The sequence below is a fragment of the Chiloscyllium punctatum genome, chromosome 47 (assembly GCF_047496795.1).
Source record: "Chiloscyllium punctatum isolate Juve2018m chromosome 47, sChiPun1.3, whole genome shotgun sequence".
Taxonomy (NCBI): domain Eukaryota; kingdom Metazoa; phylum Chordata; class Chondrichthyes; order Orectolobiformes; family Hemiscylliidae; genus Chiloscyllium; species Chiloscyllium punctatum.
In genome coordinates, this window is record NC_092785.1 from 27766797 (window position 1) to 27782765 (window position 15969).

Sequence of the window (15969 nt, forward strand, 5' to 3'; positions counted from 1 at the left end):
CGCGTTCTTGGAGGGTCAGCGTTGAGGGAGGGCTGCACTGTCGGAGGGTCAGGACTGAGGGAGGGCCGCACTGTCGGAGGGTCAGTGCTGAGGGAGGGCCGCACTGTCGGAGGGTCAGTGCTGAGGGTGTGCCACACTGTCGGAGGGGCAGTGCTGAGGGAGGGCCGCACTGTCGGAGGGTCAGTACTGAGGGAGTGCCGCACTGTCAGAGGGTCAGTGCTGAGGGAGGGCCGCACTGTCAGAGGGTCAGGACTGAGGGAGGGCCGCACTGTGGGAGGGTCAGTGCTGAGGGAGGGCCGCATTGTCGGAGGGTCAGGACTGAGGGAGGGCCGCATTGTCGGAGGGTCAGTGCTGAGGGAGGGCCGCACTGTCGGAGGGTCAGTGCTAAGGGAGGGCCGCACTGTCGGAGGGTCAGTGCCGTGGGAGTGCCGCGCTGAGGGAGGGCTGCACTGTCGGAGGGTCAGTGCTGAGGGAGGGCCGCACTGTCGGACGGTCAGGACTGAGGGAGGGCCGCATTGTCGGAGGGTCAGTGCTGAGGGTGTGCCACACTGTCGGAGGGTCAGTGCTGAGGGAGGGCCGCACTGTCGGAGGGTCAGTGCTGAGGGAGGGCCGCACTGTCGGAGGGTCAGTGCTGAGGGAGGGCCGCACTGTCGGAGGTTCAGTGCTGAGGGAGCGCCGCACTGTCGGAGGGTCAGTGCTGAGGGAGGGCCGCACTGTCGGAGGGTCAGTGCTGAGGTAGCGCTGCTTTGGTGAGCAGTGGGAATTGATCTGTTCAGGTTTGCCCGTGTCCCACAGGGTGAGCTGCGTGTGCCTGATTTTGTTCAGGTAAAGACAGTAACTCGGCGGGGTTGTTGAGTATTCCGCTGACGCAGCCAATGTGACGGTGCGTGTGTTCATGTGCCCACAATGAGATAGTCCCTGAATCCAGGAGGACGTTTTTGCCTTCCCTGTCATTGACTCACCTTGGTCTGTGCACATCAGTGCCAGTGTCCTGTCAGGTTAGCCAACGCCTCATCAGAAAGACTGCCTGACGATATCGGACATGTCTGAGGAGATCCCACAAAGCGGCCAGATGTGATTGGACAGCACATGTTGGATAATCCAGAGTGTGTTTCACGTCCAGTTGAGGTTTGTGTGTGGAGCTCGCTGGGTGGTGCACGATGAGTCCGCGCGGTGGGTCAATGGTGTGAACTGCTGCCTCACAGTGCCCACGGACCCAGGTTCGATCCCACCGCATCTGTCTGCAGTTTACACATTCTCTCCCTGGTGTCTGCATGGGTTTCCTCCTGGCTCTCCGGTTTCCTCCCACAGTCCAAAGACTTCCTATCGGAAAGATGTTGTGAAACTTGAAAGGGTTCAGAAAAGATTTACAAGGATGTTGCCGGGGTTGGAGGATCCGAGCTACAGGGAGAGGCTGAACAGGCTGGGGCTGTTTTCCCTGGAGCGTCGGAGGCTGAGGGGTGACCTTATGGAGGTTTATAAAATCATGAGGGACATGGATAGGGTAAATAGACAAAGTCTTTTCCCCTGGGGTCGAGGGGAGTCCAGAACTAGAGGGGCATAGGTTTAGGGTGAGAGGGGAAAGATATAAAAGGGACCTAAGGGGCAACTTTTTCACCCAGAGGGTGGTACGTGTATGGAATGAGCTGCCAGAGGATGTGGTGGAGGCTGGTACAATGACAACATTTAAGAGGCATTTGGATGGGGATATGGATAGGAAGGGTTTGGAGGGATATGGGCCGGGTGCTGGCAGGTGGGACTAGATTGGGTTGGGATATCTGGGTCAGCACGGACGGGGTCGGGCCGAAGGGTCTGTCTCCATGCTGCACATCTCTATGATTCTATGGCTCTATGTACAGGTTAGGGTGGATTGGCCGTGCTAAATTGTCCCACAGTGTTCAGGGATGTGTAGGTTAGGGTGGATTGGCCGTGCTAAATTGTCCCATAGTGTTCAGGGATGTGTAGGTTAGGGTAGATTGGCCGTGCTAAATTGTCCCATAGTGTTCAGGGGTGTGTAGGTTAGGGTGGATTGGCTGTGCTAAATTGTCCCATAGTGTTCGGGGATGTGCAGGTTAGGGTGGATTGGCCGTGCTAAATTGTCCCATAGTGTTCAGGGATGTGTAGGTTAGGGTGGATTGGCCGTGCTAAATTGTCCCATAGTGTTCAGGGATGTGTAGGTTCGGATGGATTGGCCGTGCTAAATTGTCCCATAGTGTTCAGGGATGTGTAGGTTAGGGTGGATTGGCCGTGCTAAATTGTCCCACAGTGTTCAGGGATGTGTAGGTTAGGGTGGATTGGCCGTGCTAAATTGTCCCACAGTGTTCAGGGATGTGTGGGTTAGGGTGGATTGGCCGTGCTAAATTGTCCCACAGTGTTCAGGGATGTGCGGGTTAGGGTGGATTGGCCGTGCTAAATTGTCCCACAGTGTCCAGGGATGTGTAGGTTAGGGTGGATTGGCCGTGCTAAATTGTCCCACAGTGTTCAGGGATGTGTAGGTTAGGGTGGATTGGCCGTGCTAAATTGTCTCATAGTGTTCAGGGATGTGTAGGTTAGGGTGGATTGGCCGTGCTAAATTGTCCCACAGTGTTCAGGGATGTGTAGGTTAGGGTGGATTGGCCGTGCTAAATTGTCCCACAGTGTTCAGGGATGTGTAGGTTAGGGTGGATTGGCCGTGCTAAATTGTCCCACAGTGTTCAGGGATGTGTGGGTTAGGGTGGATTGGCCGTGCTAAATTGTCCCAGAGTGTTCAGGGATGTGTAGGTTAGGGTGGATTGGCCGTGCTAAATTGTCCCACGGTGTTCAGGGATGTGTAGGTTAGGGTGGATTGGCCGTGCTAAATTGTCCCACGGTGTTCAGGGATGTGTAGGTTAGGGTGGATTGGCCGTGCTAAATTGTCCCACGGTGTTCAGGGATGTGTAGGTTAGGGTGGATTGGCCGTGCTAAATTGTCCCACAGTGTTCAGGGATGTGTAGGTTAGGGTGGATTGGCCGTGCTAAATTGTCCCACAGTGTTCAGGGATGTGTAGGTTAGGGTGGATTGACCGTGCTAAATTGTCCCACAGTGTTCAGGGATGTGTAGGTTAGGGTGGGTTGGCCGTGCTAAATTGTCCCACAGTGTTCAGGGATGTGTAGGTTAGGGTGGATTGGCCGTGCTAAATTGTCCCACAGTGTTCAGGGATGTGTAGGTCAGGGTGGATTGGCCGTGCTAAATTGTCCCATAGTGTTCAGGGATGTGTAGGTTAGGGTGGATTGGCCGTGCTAAATTGTCCCACAGTGTTCAGGGATGTGTAGGTTAGGGTGGATTGGCCATGCTAAATTGTCCCACAGTGTTCAGGGATGTGTAGGTTAGGGTGGATTGGCCGTGCTAAATTGTCCCACAGTGTTCAGGGATGTGTAGGTTAGGGTGGATTGGCCGTGCTAAATTGTCCCATAGTGTTATGGGATGTGTAGGTTAAGGTGGATTGGCCGTGCTAAATTGTCCCATAGTGTTCAGGGATGTGTAGGTTAGGGTCGATTGGCCGTGCTAAATTGTCCCCACAGTGTTCAGGGATGTGTCAGTTAGGGTGGATTGGCCGTGCTAAATTGTCCCACAGTGTTCAGGGATGTGTAGGTTAGGGTGGATTGGCCGTGCTAAATTGTCCCACAGTGTTCAGGGATGTGTAGGTTAGGGTGGATTGGCCATGCTAAATTGTCCCACAGTGTTCAGGGATGTGTAGGTTAGGGTGGATTGGCCGTGCTAAATTGTCCCACAGTGTTCAGGGATGTGTAGGTTAGGGTGGATTGGCCGTGCTAAATTGTCCCATAGTGTTATGGGATGTGTAGGTTAAGGTGGATTGGCCGTGCTAAATTGTCCCATAGTGTTCAGGGATGTGTAGGTTAGGGTCGATTGGCCGTGCTAAATTGTCCCCACAGTATTCAGGGATGTGTCAGTTAGGGTGGATTGGCCGTGCTAAATTGTCCCACAGTGTTCAGGGATGTGTAGGTTAGGGGGTATTGGCCGTGCTAAATTGTCGCACAGTGTTCAGGGATGTGTAGGTTCGGGTGGATTGACCGTGCTAAATTGTCCCACAGTGTTCAGGGATGTGTCAGTTAGGGTGGATTGGCCGTGCTAAATTGTCCCACAGTGTTCAGGGATGTGTAGGTTGGGGGGGATTATTCAGGGGTAAGTGTAGATTATGGGGGGGGAGGGGAATGAGTTTGGGTGGGTTACTGTTTGGAGGGTGGGCGTGGACTTGCTGGGCCCCCTTTCCAGGGATTCTGATTGTTTTCCCAGACCGATGCAGTTGGGTGTGTTACTTGTGGAGAGAATCGTCCCCTCCCCTCACTCGTGTTCCTCGCCCAAGGGCACGTGAACCTGCTCTGACTCCCAGTCACGCTCAGCGTCCCTCGGTCCAAACTTAAACACGGCCTAGCTGTTCTTTGCCAATTCGTCTGAGCCGCAGACCTGTGACAGTGCTGCTGTGGTGGCCACTCTGTCCATCTGCTGCCCTCCACCCTCCCGCCACACGCACCCCCCCCCCCCCCCAATGTCCCAAATGCCCATCCATTCCCCCCCCCCCTCCTGACTGCCCTGGTTGAACCTGCCTCTCCCAGCTCCACTGTCTGTCTTTCCCAGCTGGTCATTCCACATCCCAATCTCTGACTGGGGGGGGTGGGTAGGAACGGTGTTGCTCCCCTCCCTCTCACTTCCCTTGAACCCTGCTATCAGCCTGGCCCTTCCCTTCTGTTCCATTGGACGCACAAAACCAGCTTTACCTTGTTCCCTACTTCAGCCCCACTGCGAGTTTCGAAACCCTGTTAGATCTCCCGCCATCAGCCCCCCTCTCCCTGAGGGGGGACCCCCCCTTTACCCTCCCTCTCCCTGAGGGGGGACCCCCCCTTTACCCCCCCTCTCCCTGAGGGGGGACCCCCCCTTTACCCTCCCTCTCTGTGAGGGGGGACCCCCCCTTTACCCTGCCTCTCCCTGAGGGGGAGCCCCCTTTACCCTCCCACTCCCTGAGGGGGAGCCCCCTTTACCCTCCCACTTCCTGAGGGGGACCCCCCTTTACCCTCCCTCTCTGTGAGGGGGGACCCCCCCTTTACCCTCCCTCTCTGTGAGGGGGACCCCCCCTTTACCCTCCCTCTCTATGAGGGCGACCCCCCCTTTACCCTCCCTCTCCCTGAGGGTGGATCCCCCTTTACCCTCCCTCTCTGTGAGGGGGACCCCCCTTTACCCTCCCTCTCTGTGAGGGGGGACCCCCCTTTACCCTCCCTCTCTGTGAGGGGACCCCCCCCTTTACCCTTCCTCTCTGTGAGGGGGGACCCCCCTTTACCCTCCCTCTCTGTGAGGGGGGACCCCCCCCTTTACCCTCCCTCTCTGTGAGGGGGGACCCCCCCTTTACCCTCCCTCTCTGTGAGGGGGACCCCCCTTTACCCTCCCTCTCTCTCACAGGGGACAGTCCCAACATCTTTAACCTGTCCCCATCCCAGAACGTTCCTCATCCCGGGAACAGTTCTTGTCAATCATTTCATAACCATCCTGAGTCCTCTCCTGGTGTCCCTCATCCCTTGGTATTCTTGCTGACATGTCCTGATGCAGGATGGATGACCAGGTGATAGATGTCGGGTCCCCTTTGATGACGAGGTGTTTTTATTTTGCAGGACTCTGACATGGCGACAGAAGGGAGCCCCCCGGTTTCGGCTGGCAGCCCCCACGTGTCTGATGCCAACCCTCCTCAGTGCACGAGGCCAGACCCCCTCAAGAGGTTCCGAAACTGTGAGCCCAAAGCCCTGAGTGTAAGAAACCTCTTTTACTGCCTACCTTGGCCACCTCTAACCCCTGACCCCTCACCCCTGAGTCCAGCCCCCTCACCCCAAACCCCCCACCTACCCTGACCTTTCGCCCCAGCCGCTCACTCCCACCATCGCTCCCTCTCCCCCCTCCCCCTCCCCCCTCAATTCTCCCCCTCCCCTCTCCCTCTACCCTCTCCCTCTCCCATCTCCCCTCTCCCTCTACCCTCTCCCCTCTCCCTCTCCCATCTCCCCTCTCCCCCCTCAATTCTCCCCCTCCCCTCTCCACTCTCCCTCTACCCTCTCCCTCTACCCTCTCCCCTCACCCTCTACCTCTCCGCCTCCCCTCTCCCTCCCCCGTCTCCCGTATCCCCCTCCCATCTCCCTCTCCCCTCTCCCCCTACCCTCTACTCTCTCCCCCTCCTCTGTTCCTCTCCCCACTCCCCTCTCCCCCTCCCATCTCCCCTCTCCCCCTCCCCTCTCCCCCTCCCCTCTCCCCCTCCCCTCTCCCTCTCCCTTGCCCCTCTCCTCCTCCCTCTCCCCCCTCAATTCTTCCCCTCCCCCTCCCCTCTCCTTCTACCCTCTCCCCTCTTTCCTCTCCCCTCTCCCCTTCATCTCTCCCCCTCCCCTCTCCCCCTCCCCTCTCCCCCTCCCCTCTCCCCCTCCCCTCTCCCCCTCCCCTGTCCCTCTCCCCACTCCCCTCTCTCCCTCCCCTCTCCCTCTCCCTTTTCCCTCTCCCCCTCCCCTCTCCCTCTCTCCCTCCCCTCTCCCTCTCCCTTTTCCCTCTCCCCTCTCCTTCTCCCTCTCCCCTCTCCCCCTCACCTCTCCCTCTCCCCTCTCCCCTAACCCTCTCCCCCTCCCCTCTCCCTCTCCCTCTCCATCTCTCCTCTCCCTCTCTTCTCTCCCCTCGTCCCTCACCCCTCGCCCTCTCCCTTGCCCCTCACCCCTCTCTCCCTCCCCTCTACCCCTCCCGTTTCCCTTCTCCCGTCTCCCCCTCCCCCTCCCCTCTTCCTCTCCCTTGCCCTTCTCCCCTCTCCCTCTCCTCTCTCCCCCTCCCTTGCCCATCTCCCTCGCACCTCTCCCTCTCCCTCTCCCCTCTACCCCTCCCCTCTCCCTCTCCTTCTCCCTCTCCCCCTCCCCTTCCCCTCTCCCCTCTCCCCCTCCCCTTCCCCTCTCCCTCTCCCTCTCTCTCTCCCTCTCCCTCTCCCTCTCCCCTCTCCCCTCTCCCCTCTCCCTCTCTTCTCTCCCCTCTCCCACTCCCCTCTCCCCCTCCCCTCTCCCTCTCCCCTCTCCCTCTCCCCTCTCCTCTCTCCCCTCCCTCTGCCCTACCACTCCCCTTTCCTACTCCCATCTTCCTCTCTCCCTCTCGCCTCTCCCTCTCTCTCTCCCTCTCCCTCTCCCTCTCCCTCTCTCTCTCCCTCTCCCTCTCCCTCTCCCTCTCCCTCTCCCTCTCCCCTCTCCCTCTCTCTCTCCCTCTCCCTCTCCCCTCTCCCACTCTCCTCTCCCTCTCCCTCTCCCCCTCCCCTCTCCCCCTCTCCTCTCCCCCTCCCCTCTCCCTCTCCCCTCTCTTCTCTCCCCTCTCCCCCTCCCCTCTCTTCTCTCCCCTCTCCCCCTCCCCTCTCCCCTCCCCTCTCCCTCTCCCCTCTCCCTCTCCCTCTCCCCTCGCCCTCTCTTCTCTCCCTTGCCCCACACCCCTCTCCCCCCTCTACCCCTCCCGTCTCCCTTCTCCCGTGTCCCCTCTCCCCCTCCCCTCCACCCTCTCCCCTCTCCCCCTCCCCTCTCCCTCTTTTCTCTCCCCTCTCCCTCTCCCCTTTCCCCTCTCCCCCTCCCCTCTCCCCCTCCCCTCTCCCCCTCCCCTCTCCCCCTCCCCTCTCCCCTCTCCCTCTCCTCTCTCCCCTCCCTCTGCCCTACCACTCCCCTCTCCTACTCCCATCTTCCTCTCTCCCTCTCCCCTCTCCCTCTCTTTCCCCTCTCCCTCTCCCTCTCCCCTCCCTCTGCCTTCCCTCTCCCTCCCTCTCTCCCCTCTCCCTCTTCCTCTCCCTCTTCCTCTCTTTCACCCCACTGCCCACCTTACTCCCGTCCCTCTCCATCTCCCTCTCCCCTCTCTCACTCCCCTCTCCCGTCTCCCTCTCTTCTCTCCCCTCTCCCTCTCCCATTATCCCTCTCCCCTCCCATCTCCCTCACCACTCCCCCTCTCCCTCTCCCTCTCCCCTCTCCCCTCTCCCCTCTCCCCTCTCCTTCTCCCGTCTCCTATCTCCACTCTCCCCTCTCACCTCTCCCCTCTCCCCCTCACCTCTCTCTCTCCCCTCTCCCTCTCCCCTCTCCCCTCTCACCTCTCCCCTCTCCCCTCTCCCCCTCACCTCTCTCTCTCCCCTCTCCCTCTCCCCTCTCCCCTCTCACCTCTCCCCTCTCCCCCTCACCTCTCTCTCTCCCCTCTCCCTCTCCCCTCTCCCCCTGCCCTGTCCCTCTCCCCCTCTCCTCTCCCTCTCCCCTCTCCCTTCTCCCTCTCCCCCTTGCCTCTGCCTCTGCCTCTCCCTCTCCCCCCTCCCCCTCCCCTCTCCCCTCTCCCCCTCCCCTCACCCTCTCCCCCTCCCCTCTGCCCTCTCCCTCTCCCCTCTCCCCTCTCCCCCTGCCCTGTCCCTCTCCCCTCCCTCTCCCCTCTCCCTTCTCCCTCTCCCCCTTGCCTCTGCCTCTCCCTCTCCCCCCTCCCCCTCCCCTCTCCCCTCTCCCCCTCCCCTCCCCCTCTCCCCCTCCCCTCTCCCTCTCCCTTGCCCTTCTCCCCTCTCCCTCCCATCTCCCCTCTACCCTCTCCCCTCTCCCTCCCCTCCCTCTCCCTCTCTTCTCTCCCCTCCCCCCTCCCCCCTCCCTCTCCCCTCATCCCTCACCCTTCGCCCTCTCCCTCTCCCCCTCCCTCTCCCCTCTCCCTCTCCCCTTCTCCCTCTCCCTCTCCCTCTTTTCTATCCCCCTCCCCTCTCCCCCTCTCCCCCTCCCCTCTCCCTCTCCCCTCTCCCTCTCCCCTCTCCCTTGCCCTTCTCCCCTCTCCCCCTCCCATCTCCCCTCTCCCTCTCCTTCTCCCCCTCCCTTGTCCCTCTCCCTCTCCCTCTCCCTTGCCCTTCTCCCCTCTCCCCCTCCCATCTCCCCTCTCCCCTCTCCCTCTCCTTCTCCCCCTCCCTTGTCCCTCTCCCTCGCACCTCTCCCTCTTCTTCTCCCCTCCGTCTGCCCTCCCACTCCCCTCTCCCACTCCCCTTCTCCCTCTCCCTCTCCCTCTTTTCTATCCCCCTCCCCTCTCCCCCTCTTCCTCTCCCCTCTCCCTCTCCCCCTCCCCTCTCCCCCTCCCCTCTCCCTCTCCCCTCTCCCTCTCCCCTCTCCCTCTCTTCTCTCCCCTCGTCCCTCACCCCTCACCCTCTCCCTCGCCCCACACCCCTCTCTCCCTCCCCTCTACCCCACCCCTCTCCCTTCTCCCGTCTCCCCTCTCCCCCTCCCCTCTCCCTCTCCCTCTCCCTTGCCCTTCTCCCCTCTCCCCCTCCCATCTCCCCTCTCCCTCTCCTTCTCCCCCTCCCTTGTCCCTCTCCCTCTCCCTCTCCCTTGCCCTTCTCCCCTCTCCCCCTCCCATCTCCCCTCTCCCTCTCCTTCTCCCCCTCCCTTGTCCCTCTCCCTCTCCCTCTCCCTTGCCCTTCTCCCCTCTCCCCCTCCCATCTCCCCTCTCCCCTCTCCCTCTCCTTCTCCCCCTCCCTTGTCCCTCTCCCTCGCACCTCTCCCTCTTCTTCTCCCCTCCGTCTGCCCTCCCACTCCCCTCTCCCACTCCCCTCTCCCTCTCCCTCTCCCTCTTCCTCTCCCTCTCGCCTCTCCCTCTCCCTCTCCGCCTCCCCTCTCTCTTCTCCCCTCTCCCCTCTACCCCCTCTGCTCTCCCCTCTCCCCTCTCCCCTCTCCCTCTTCCATCTCCCCTCTCCCCTCTCCCTCTCCCTCTCCCCTCTCCCCCTCACCTCTCCCTCTCCCCTCTCCCCTTCCCCCCTCTCTCTCCCCTCTCTCCTAACCCTCTCCCCTCTCCCTCTCCCCCTCGCCTCTCCCCTCTCCCCTCTCCCCCTCCCTCTCCTTCTCCCCCTCCCTTGCCCCTCTCCCTCGCACCTCTCCCTCTACTTCTCCCTTCCCTCTGCCCTCCCACTCCCCTATCCCTCTCTCTCCCTCTCCCTCTCTCTCCCCTCTCCCTCTCCCTCTCCCCTCGCTCTGCCCTCCCTCTCCCTCTCCCTCTCCCCTCCCTCTCTCTCCCCTCCCTCTCTCTCCCCCTCTCCTCTCTCCCTCTTCCTCTCTTTCACCCCGCTCCCCACCTTACTCCCGTCCCTCTCCATCTACCCCTCTCCCTCTCCCGTCTCCCTCTCTTCTCTCCCCTCTCCCTCTCCCATCACCTCTCTCCCCCTCCCATCTCCCTCTCCCCTCTCCCTCTCCCCTCTCCCTCTCCCCTCGTCCCTCACCCCTCTCCCTCACCCTCTCCCTCTCCGTCTCCCTCTCCCCTCATCCTCTCCCTCTCCCCTCTCCCCTCTCCCTCTCCCTCTCCCTTTCCCTCTCCCCCTCCCGTCTCCCCTCTCTCCCTCACCTCTCCCTCTCCCCTCTCCCTCTCCCCCTCCCCTCTCCCTCTCCCCTCATCCCTCACCCCTCTCCCTCACCCTCTCCCTCTCCCCTTTCCCTTCTCCCTCTCCCTCTCCCCCTGCCCTGTCCGTCTCCCCTCTCCCTCTCCCTCTCCCCCTCCCATCTCCCCTCTCCCATCTCTCCTCTCCCTCTCCCCTCCTCCCTCGCCCTCTCCGACGTCCCACTCCCCTCTCCCCTCTCCCCCTCCCTCTCCCCCTCCCACTCCCCTCTCCCCTCTCCCCCTCCCCTCTCCCCCTCCCCTCTCCCTCTCCCTTGCCCCTCTCCCCACTCCCCCTCCCATCTCCCCTCTCCCCCACTCCCCTCTCCCTCTCCCCTCTCCCCTCTCCCCTCTCCCATTACCTCTCCCCCCTCTCTCCCACTCCCCGCCCTCTGCCCTCTCACTCTCCTCTCCCACTCCCCTCTCCCCTCTCCCCCTCCCCTCTCCCCCTCCCCTCTCCCCCTCCCCACTCCCTCTCCCTTGCCCCTCTCCCCTCTCCCCCTCCCCTCTCCCCTCTCCCCTCTCCCCCACTCCCCTCTCTCCCACTCCCCTCTCCCTCTCCCCTCTCCCCCTCCCATCTCCCCTCTCCCCTCTCTCCCACTCCCCTCTCCCCTCTCCCATTACCTCTCCCCCCTCTCTCCCACTCCCCTCCCTCTGCCCTCTCCCTCTCCCCTCTCTCTCCCCTCTCCCTGTCCCTTCTCCCTCTCCCCTCGCCTCTCCCTCTCCACTCTCCCCCTCCCCTCACCCTCTCCCCCTCCCCTCTCCCTCTCCCCCTCCCGTTTCCCCTCAACCCTCCGTCTCCCTCTCTCCTCTCCCTCTCCCTCTCCCTCTCCCCCTCCCCTCTCCCTCTCCCTCTCCCTCTCCCCTCTCTCTTCTCCCCTCTCCCCCTCACCTCTCCCTCTCCCCTCTCCCCTTCCCCCCCCTCTCCTCTCTCCCCTCTCCCCTCTTCCCTCCCTCTCCATCTCCCCTCTCCCCCTCCCTCTCCTTCACCCCTCTCCCTCTCCCTCGCTCCTCTCCCTCTCCCTCTTCCTCTCCCTCTCCCTCTCCCTCTCCCCCTCCTTCTCCCTCTCGCCTCTCCCCTCTCCCCCGTCTACCGTCTCCCGTCTCCCCTCTCCCTCTCCCTCTCCCCACTCTCCCCCGTCTCCCCTCTCCCCTCTCCCTCTCCCCTCTCCCTCTCCCTCTCCCTCTCCCCACTCTCCCCTCTCCCTCTCCCTCTCCCTCTCCCCACTCTCCCCCCCCCTCTCCCCTCTCCCTCTCCCCTCTCCCTCTCCCTCTCCCCACTCTCCCCTCTCCCTCTCCCCTCTCCCTCTCCCTCTCCCCACTCTCCCCTCTCCCTCTCCCCTCTCCCTCTCCCTCTCCCCACTCTCCCCTCTCCCTCTCCCCTCTCCCTCTCCCTCTCTCCCTCTCCCCTCTCCCTCTCCCTCTCCCCACTCTCCCCTCTCCCCTCTCCTTCTCCCTCTCCCCACTCTCCCCTCTCCCTCTCCCCTCTCCCTCTCCCTCTCCCCACTCCCCCCTCTCCCTCTCCCCTCTCCCTCTCCCTCTCTCCCTCTCCCCTCTCCCTCTCCCTCTCCCCACTCTCCCCTCTCCCCTCTCCCTCTCCCTCTCCCCACTCTCCCCTCTCCCTCTCCCCACTCTCCCCCCTCCCTTGCCCCTCACCCTTGCACCTCTTCCTCTCCCCTCTCCCTCGTCCCTCATCCCTCACCCTCTGCCTCTTCCCTCTCCCCACTATCTCCTCTCCCTCTCCCTCTCCCTGTCCCTCCGCACTCTCCCTCTCCCCTCTCCCTCTTCCTCTGCCCTTCCTCTCCCTCCCCCCACTCCCCTTTCCCCCTCTCCCTCGCTTCTCTCCCTCACCCTGGGAGAGGCTGTGGAAGGGGCTGAATGGCCCCCCTCCTCCTGTTCCTGTGGGACAGTCTGGGGAAGGGGCTGAATGGCCCCCCCTCCTGTTCCTGTGGGACAGTCTGGGGAAGGGGCTGAGTGGCCCCCCTCCTGTTCCTGTGGGACAGTCTGGGGAAGGGGCTGAGTGGCCCTCCTCCTGTTCCTGCGGGACAGACTGGGGAAGGGGCTGAGTGGCCCCCCTCCTGTTCCTGTGGGACAGTCTGGGGAAGGGGCTGAGTGGCCCCCCTCCTGTTCCTGTGGGACAGTCTGGGGAAGGGGCTGAATGGCCCTCCTCCTGTTCCTGTGGGACAGTCTGGGGAAGGGGCTGAATGACCCCTCCTCCTGTTCCTGTGGGACAGTCTGGGGAAGGGGCTGAGTGGCCCTCCTCCTGTTCCTGTGGGACAGTCTGGGGAAGGGGCTGAGTGGCCCCCCTCCTGTTCCTGTGGGACAGTCTGGGGAAGGGGCTGAGTGGCCCCCCCTCCTGTTGCAGTGCGAGGAGTTCCGGAGTAATGGATGGGTGTTCCTTGTGTTTGTAGGTGGCGTTGTTGATGTTGGGTTTAATCGTGTTTGCTCTCGAAGTCCGGTACATCAACGCGGTCCCCTCGAAGGTCATCCAGTCCGGGAGCCCCTTTCTCGTGGCTGTGTTGGTGAGTGTTGTTGTGGGGGGTTCGAACCTTCTCTGAGGGGTGGACACTGCCCTGACTCTGGGGTCAGGGAGTTGGAAACCTCCTCACCAAATGTCTAACTTTGCACAAACACAGGGACTCACACACACAAACACAGGGACTCACGCACACAAACACAGGGACTCACGCACACAAACACAGGGACCCACACACACAAACACAGGGACTCACACACACAAACACAGGGACTCACACACACAAACACGTGGACTCACACACACAAACACAGGGACTCACACACACAAACACGTGGACTCACACACACAAACACAGGGACTCACACACACAAACACATGGACTCACACACACAAACACAGGGACTCACACACACAAACACGTGGACTCACACACACAAACACATGGACTCACACACACAAACACAGGGACTCACACACACAAACACAGGGACTCACACACACAAACACAGGGACCCACACACACAAATACATGGACTCACACACTCAAACACGTGGACTCACACACACAAACACATGGACCCACACACACAAACACAGGGACTCACACACACAAACACAGGGACTCACACACACAAACACGTGGACTCACACACACAAACACATGGACCCACACACACAAACACAGGGACTCACACACACAAACACAGGGACTCACACACACAAACACGTGGACTCACACACACAAACACAGGGACCCACACACACAAACACAGGGACTCACACACACAAACACATGGACTCACACACACAAACACAGGGACTCACACACACAAACACAGGGACTCACACACACAAACACAGGGACTCACACACACAAACACAGGGACCCACACACACAAACACATGGACTCACACACACAAACACGTGGACTCACACACACAAACACAGGGACTCACACACACAAACACAGGGACTCACACACACAAACACAGGGACTCACGCACACAAACACAGGGACTCACACACACAAACACAGGGACTCACACACACAAACACGTGGACTCACACACACAAACACAGGGACTCACACACACAAACACAGGGACTCACGCACACAAACACAGGGACTCACACACAAACACAGGGACTCACACACACAAACACAGGGACTCACACACACAAACACAGGGACTCACACACACAAACACGTGGACTCACACACACAAACACAGGGACTCACACACACAAACACAGGGACTCACACACACAAACACAGGGACCCACACACACAAACACAGGGACTCACACACACAAACACAGGGACTCACACACAAACACAGGGACTCACGCACACAAACACAGGGACTCACGCACACAAACACAGGGACTCACGCACATAAACACATGGACCCACACACACAAACACAGGGACTCACACACACAAACACAGGGACTCACACACACAAACACAGGGACTCACACACACAAACACAGGGACTCACACACACAAACACAGGGACCCACACACACAAACACATGGACTGACGCACACAAACACATGGACCCACACACACAAACACAGGGACCCACACACACAAACACAGGGACTCACACACACAAACACAGGGACTCACTCACACAAACACAGGGACCCACACACACAAACACATGGACTCACACACACAAACACATGGACCCACACACACAAACACAGGGACTCACACACACAAACACATGGACTCACGCACACAAACAGAGGGACTCACGCACACAAACACAGGGACTCACGCACACAAACACAGGGACCCACGCACACAAACACAGGGACTCACGCACACAAACACAGGGACTCACACACACAAACACAGGGACTCACACACACAAACACATGGACTCACACACACAAACACAGGGACTCACACACACAAACAGAGGGACTCACGCACACAAACACAGGGACTCACACACACAAACACATGGACTCACACACACAAACACAGGGACCCACACACACAAACACAGGGACTCACACACACAAACACAGGGACCCACACACACAAACACAGGGACTCACACACACAAACACAGGGACTCACACACACTAAACACATGGACTCACACACACAAACACAGGGACCCACACACACAAACACAGGGACTCACACACACAAACACAGGGACCCACACACACAAACAGAGGGACTCACGCACACAAACACAGGGACTCACACACACAAACACATGGACTCACACACACAAACACAGGGACCCACACACACAAACACAGGGACTCACGCACACAAACACAGGGACTCACACACACAAACACATGGACTCACACACACAAACACATGGACTCACACACACAAACACAGGGACTCACACACACAAACACAGGGACTCACACACACAAACAGAGGGACTCACACACACAAACACAGGGACTCACACACACAAACACAGGGACTCACTCACACAAACACAGGGACTCACACACACAAACACAGGGACTCACACACACAAACACATGGACTCACACACACAAACACAGGGACTCACACACACAAACAGAGGGACTCACGCACACAAACACAGGGACTCACGCACACAAACACAGGGACCCACACACACAAACACAGGGACTCACACACACAAACACAGGGACTCACACACACAAACACATGGAATCACACACACAAACACAGGGACTCACACACACAAACAGAGGGACTCACGCACACAAACACAGGGACTCACGCACACAAACACAGGGACCCACACACACAAACACAGGGACCCACACACACAAACACAGGGACTCACGCACACAAACACAGGGACTCACACACACAAACACAGGGACTCACACACACAAACACAGGGACTCACACACACAAACACATGGACTCACACACACAAACACAGGGACTCACACACACAAACACAGGGACTCACTCACACAAACACAGGGACCCACACACACAAACACAGGGACTCACACACACAAACACGTGGACTCACACACACAAGCACAGGGACTCACACACACAAACACAGGGACTCACACACACAAACACAGGGACCCACACACACAAACACA

At 60.0% G+C, this 15969-nt stretch overlaps 1 protein-coding gene across 1 annotated transcript in view; it reads left to right on the forward strand.

Moving 5' to 3' along the window:
* Positions 1-833: 833 nt before the first annotated feature.
* The window catches only part of LOC140468665 (uncharacterized), a 72986-nt gene continuing 57850 nt past the window's right edge, over positions 834-15969 (forward strand). Inside the window, exons 1-3 of the mRNA XM_072564742.1 lie at positions 834-1128; positions 5640-5774; positions 12801-12911. Coding sequence (XP_072420843.1) covers positions 1090-1128; positions 5640-5774; positions 12801-12911 — 285 coding nt within the window. The 5' untranslated portion in view covers positions 834-1089. The remainder of the gene's footprint in view (positions 1129-5639; positions 5775-12800; positions 12912-15969) is intronic.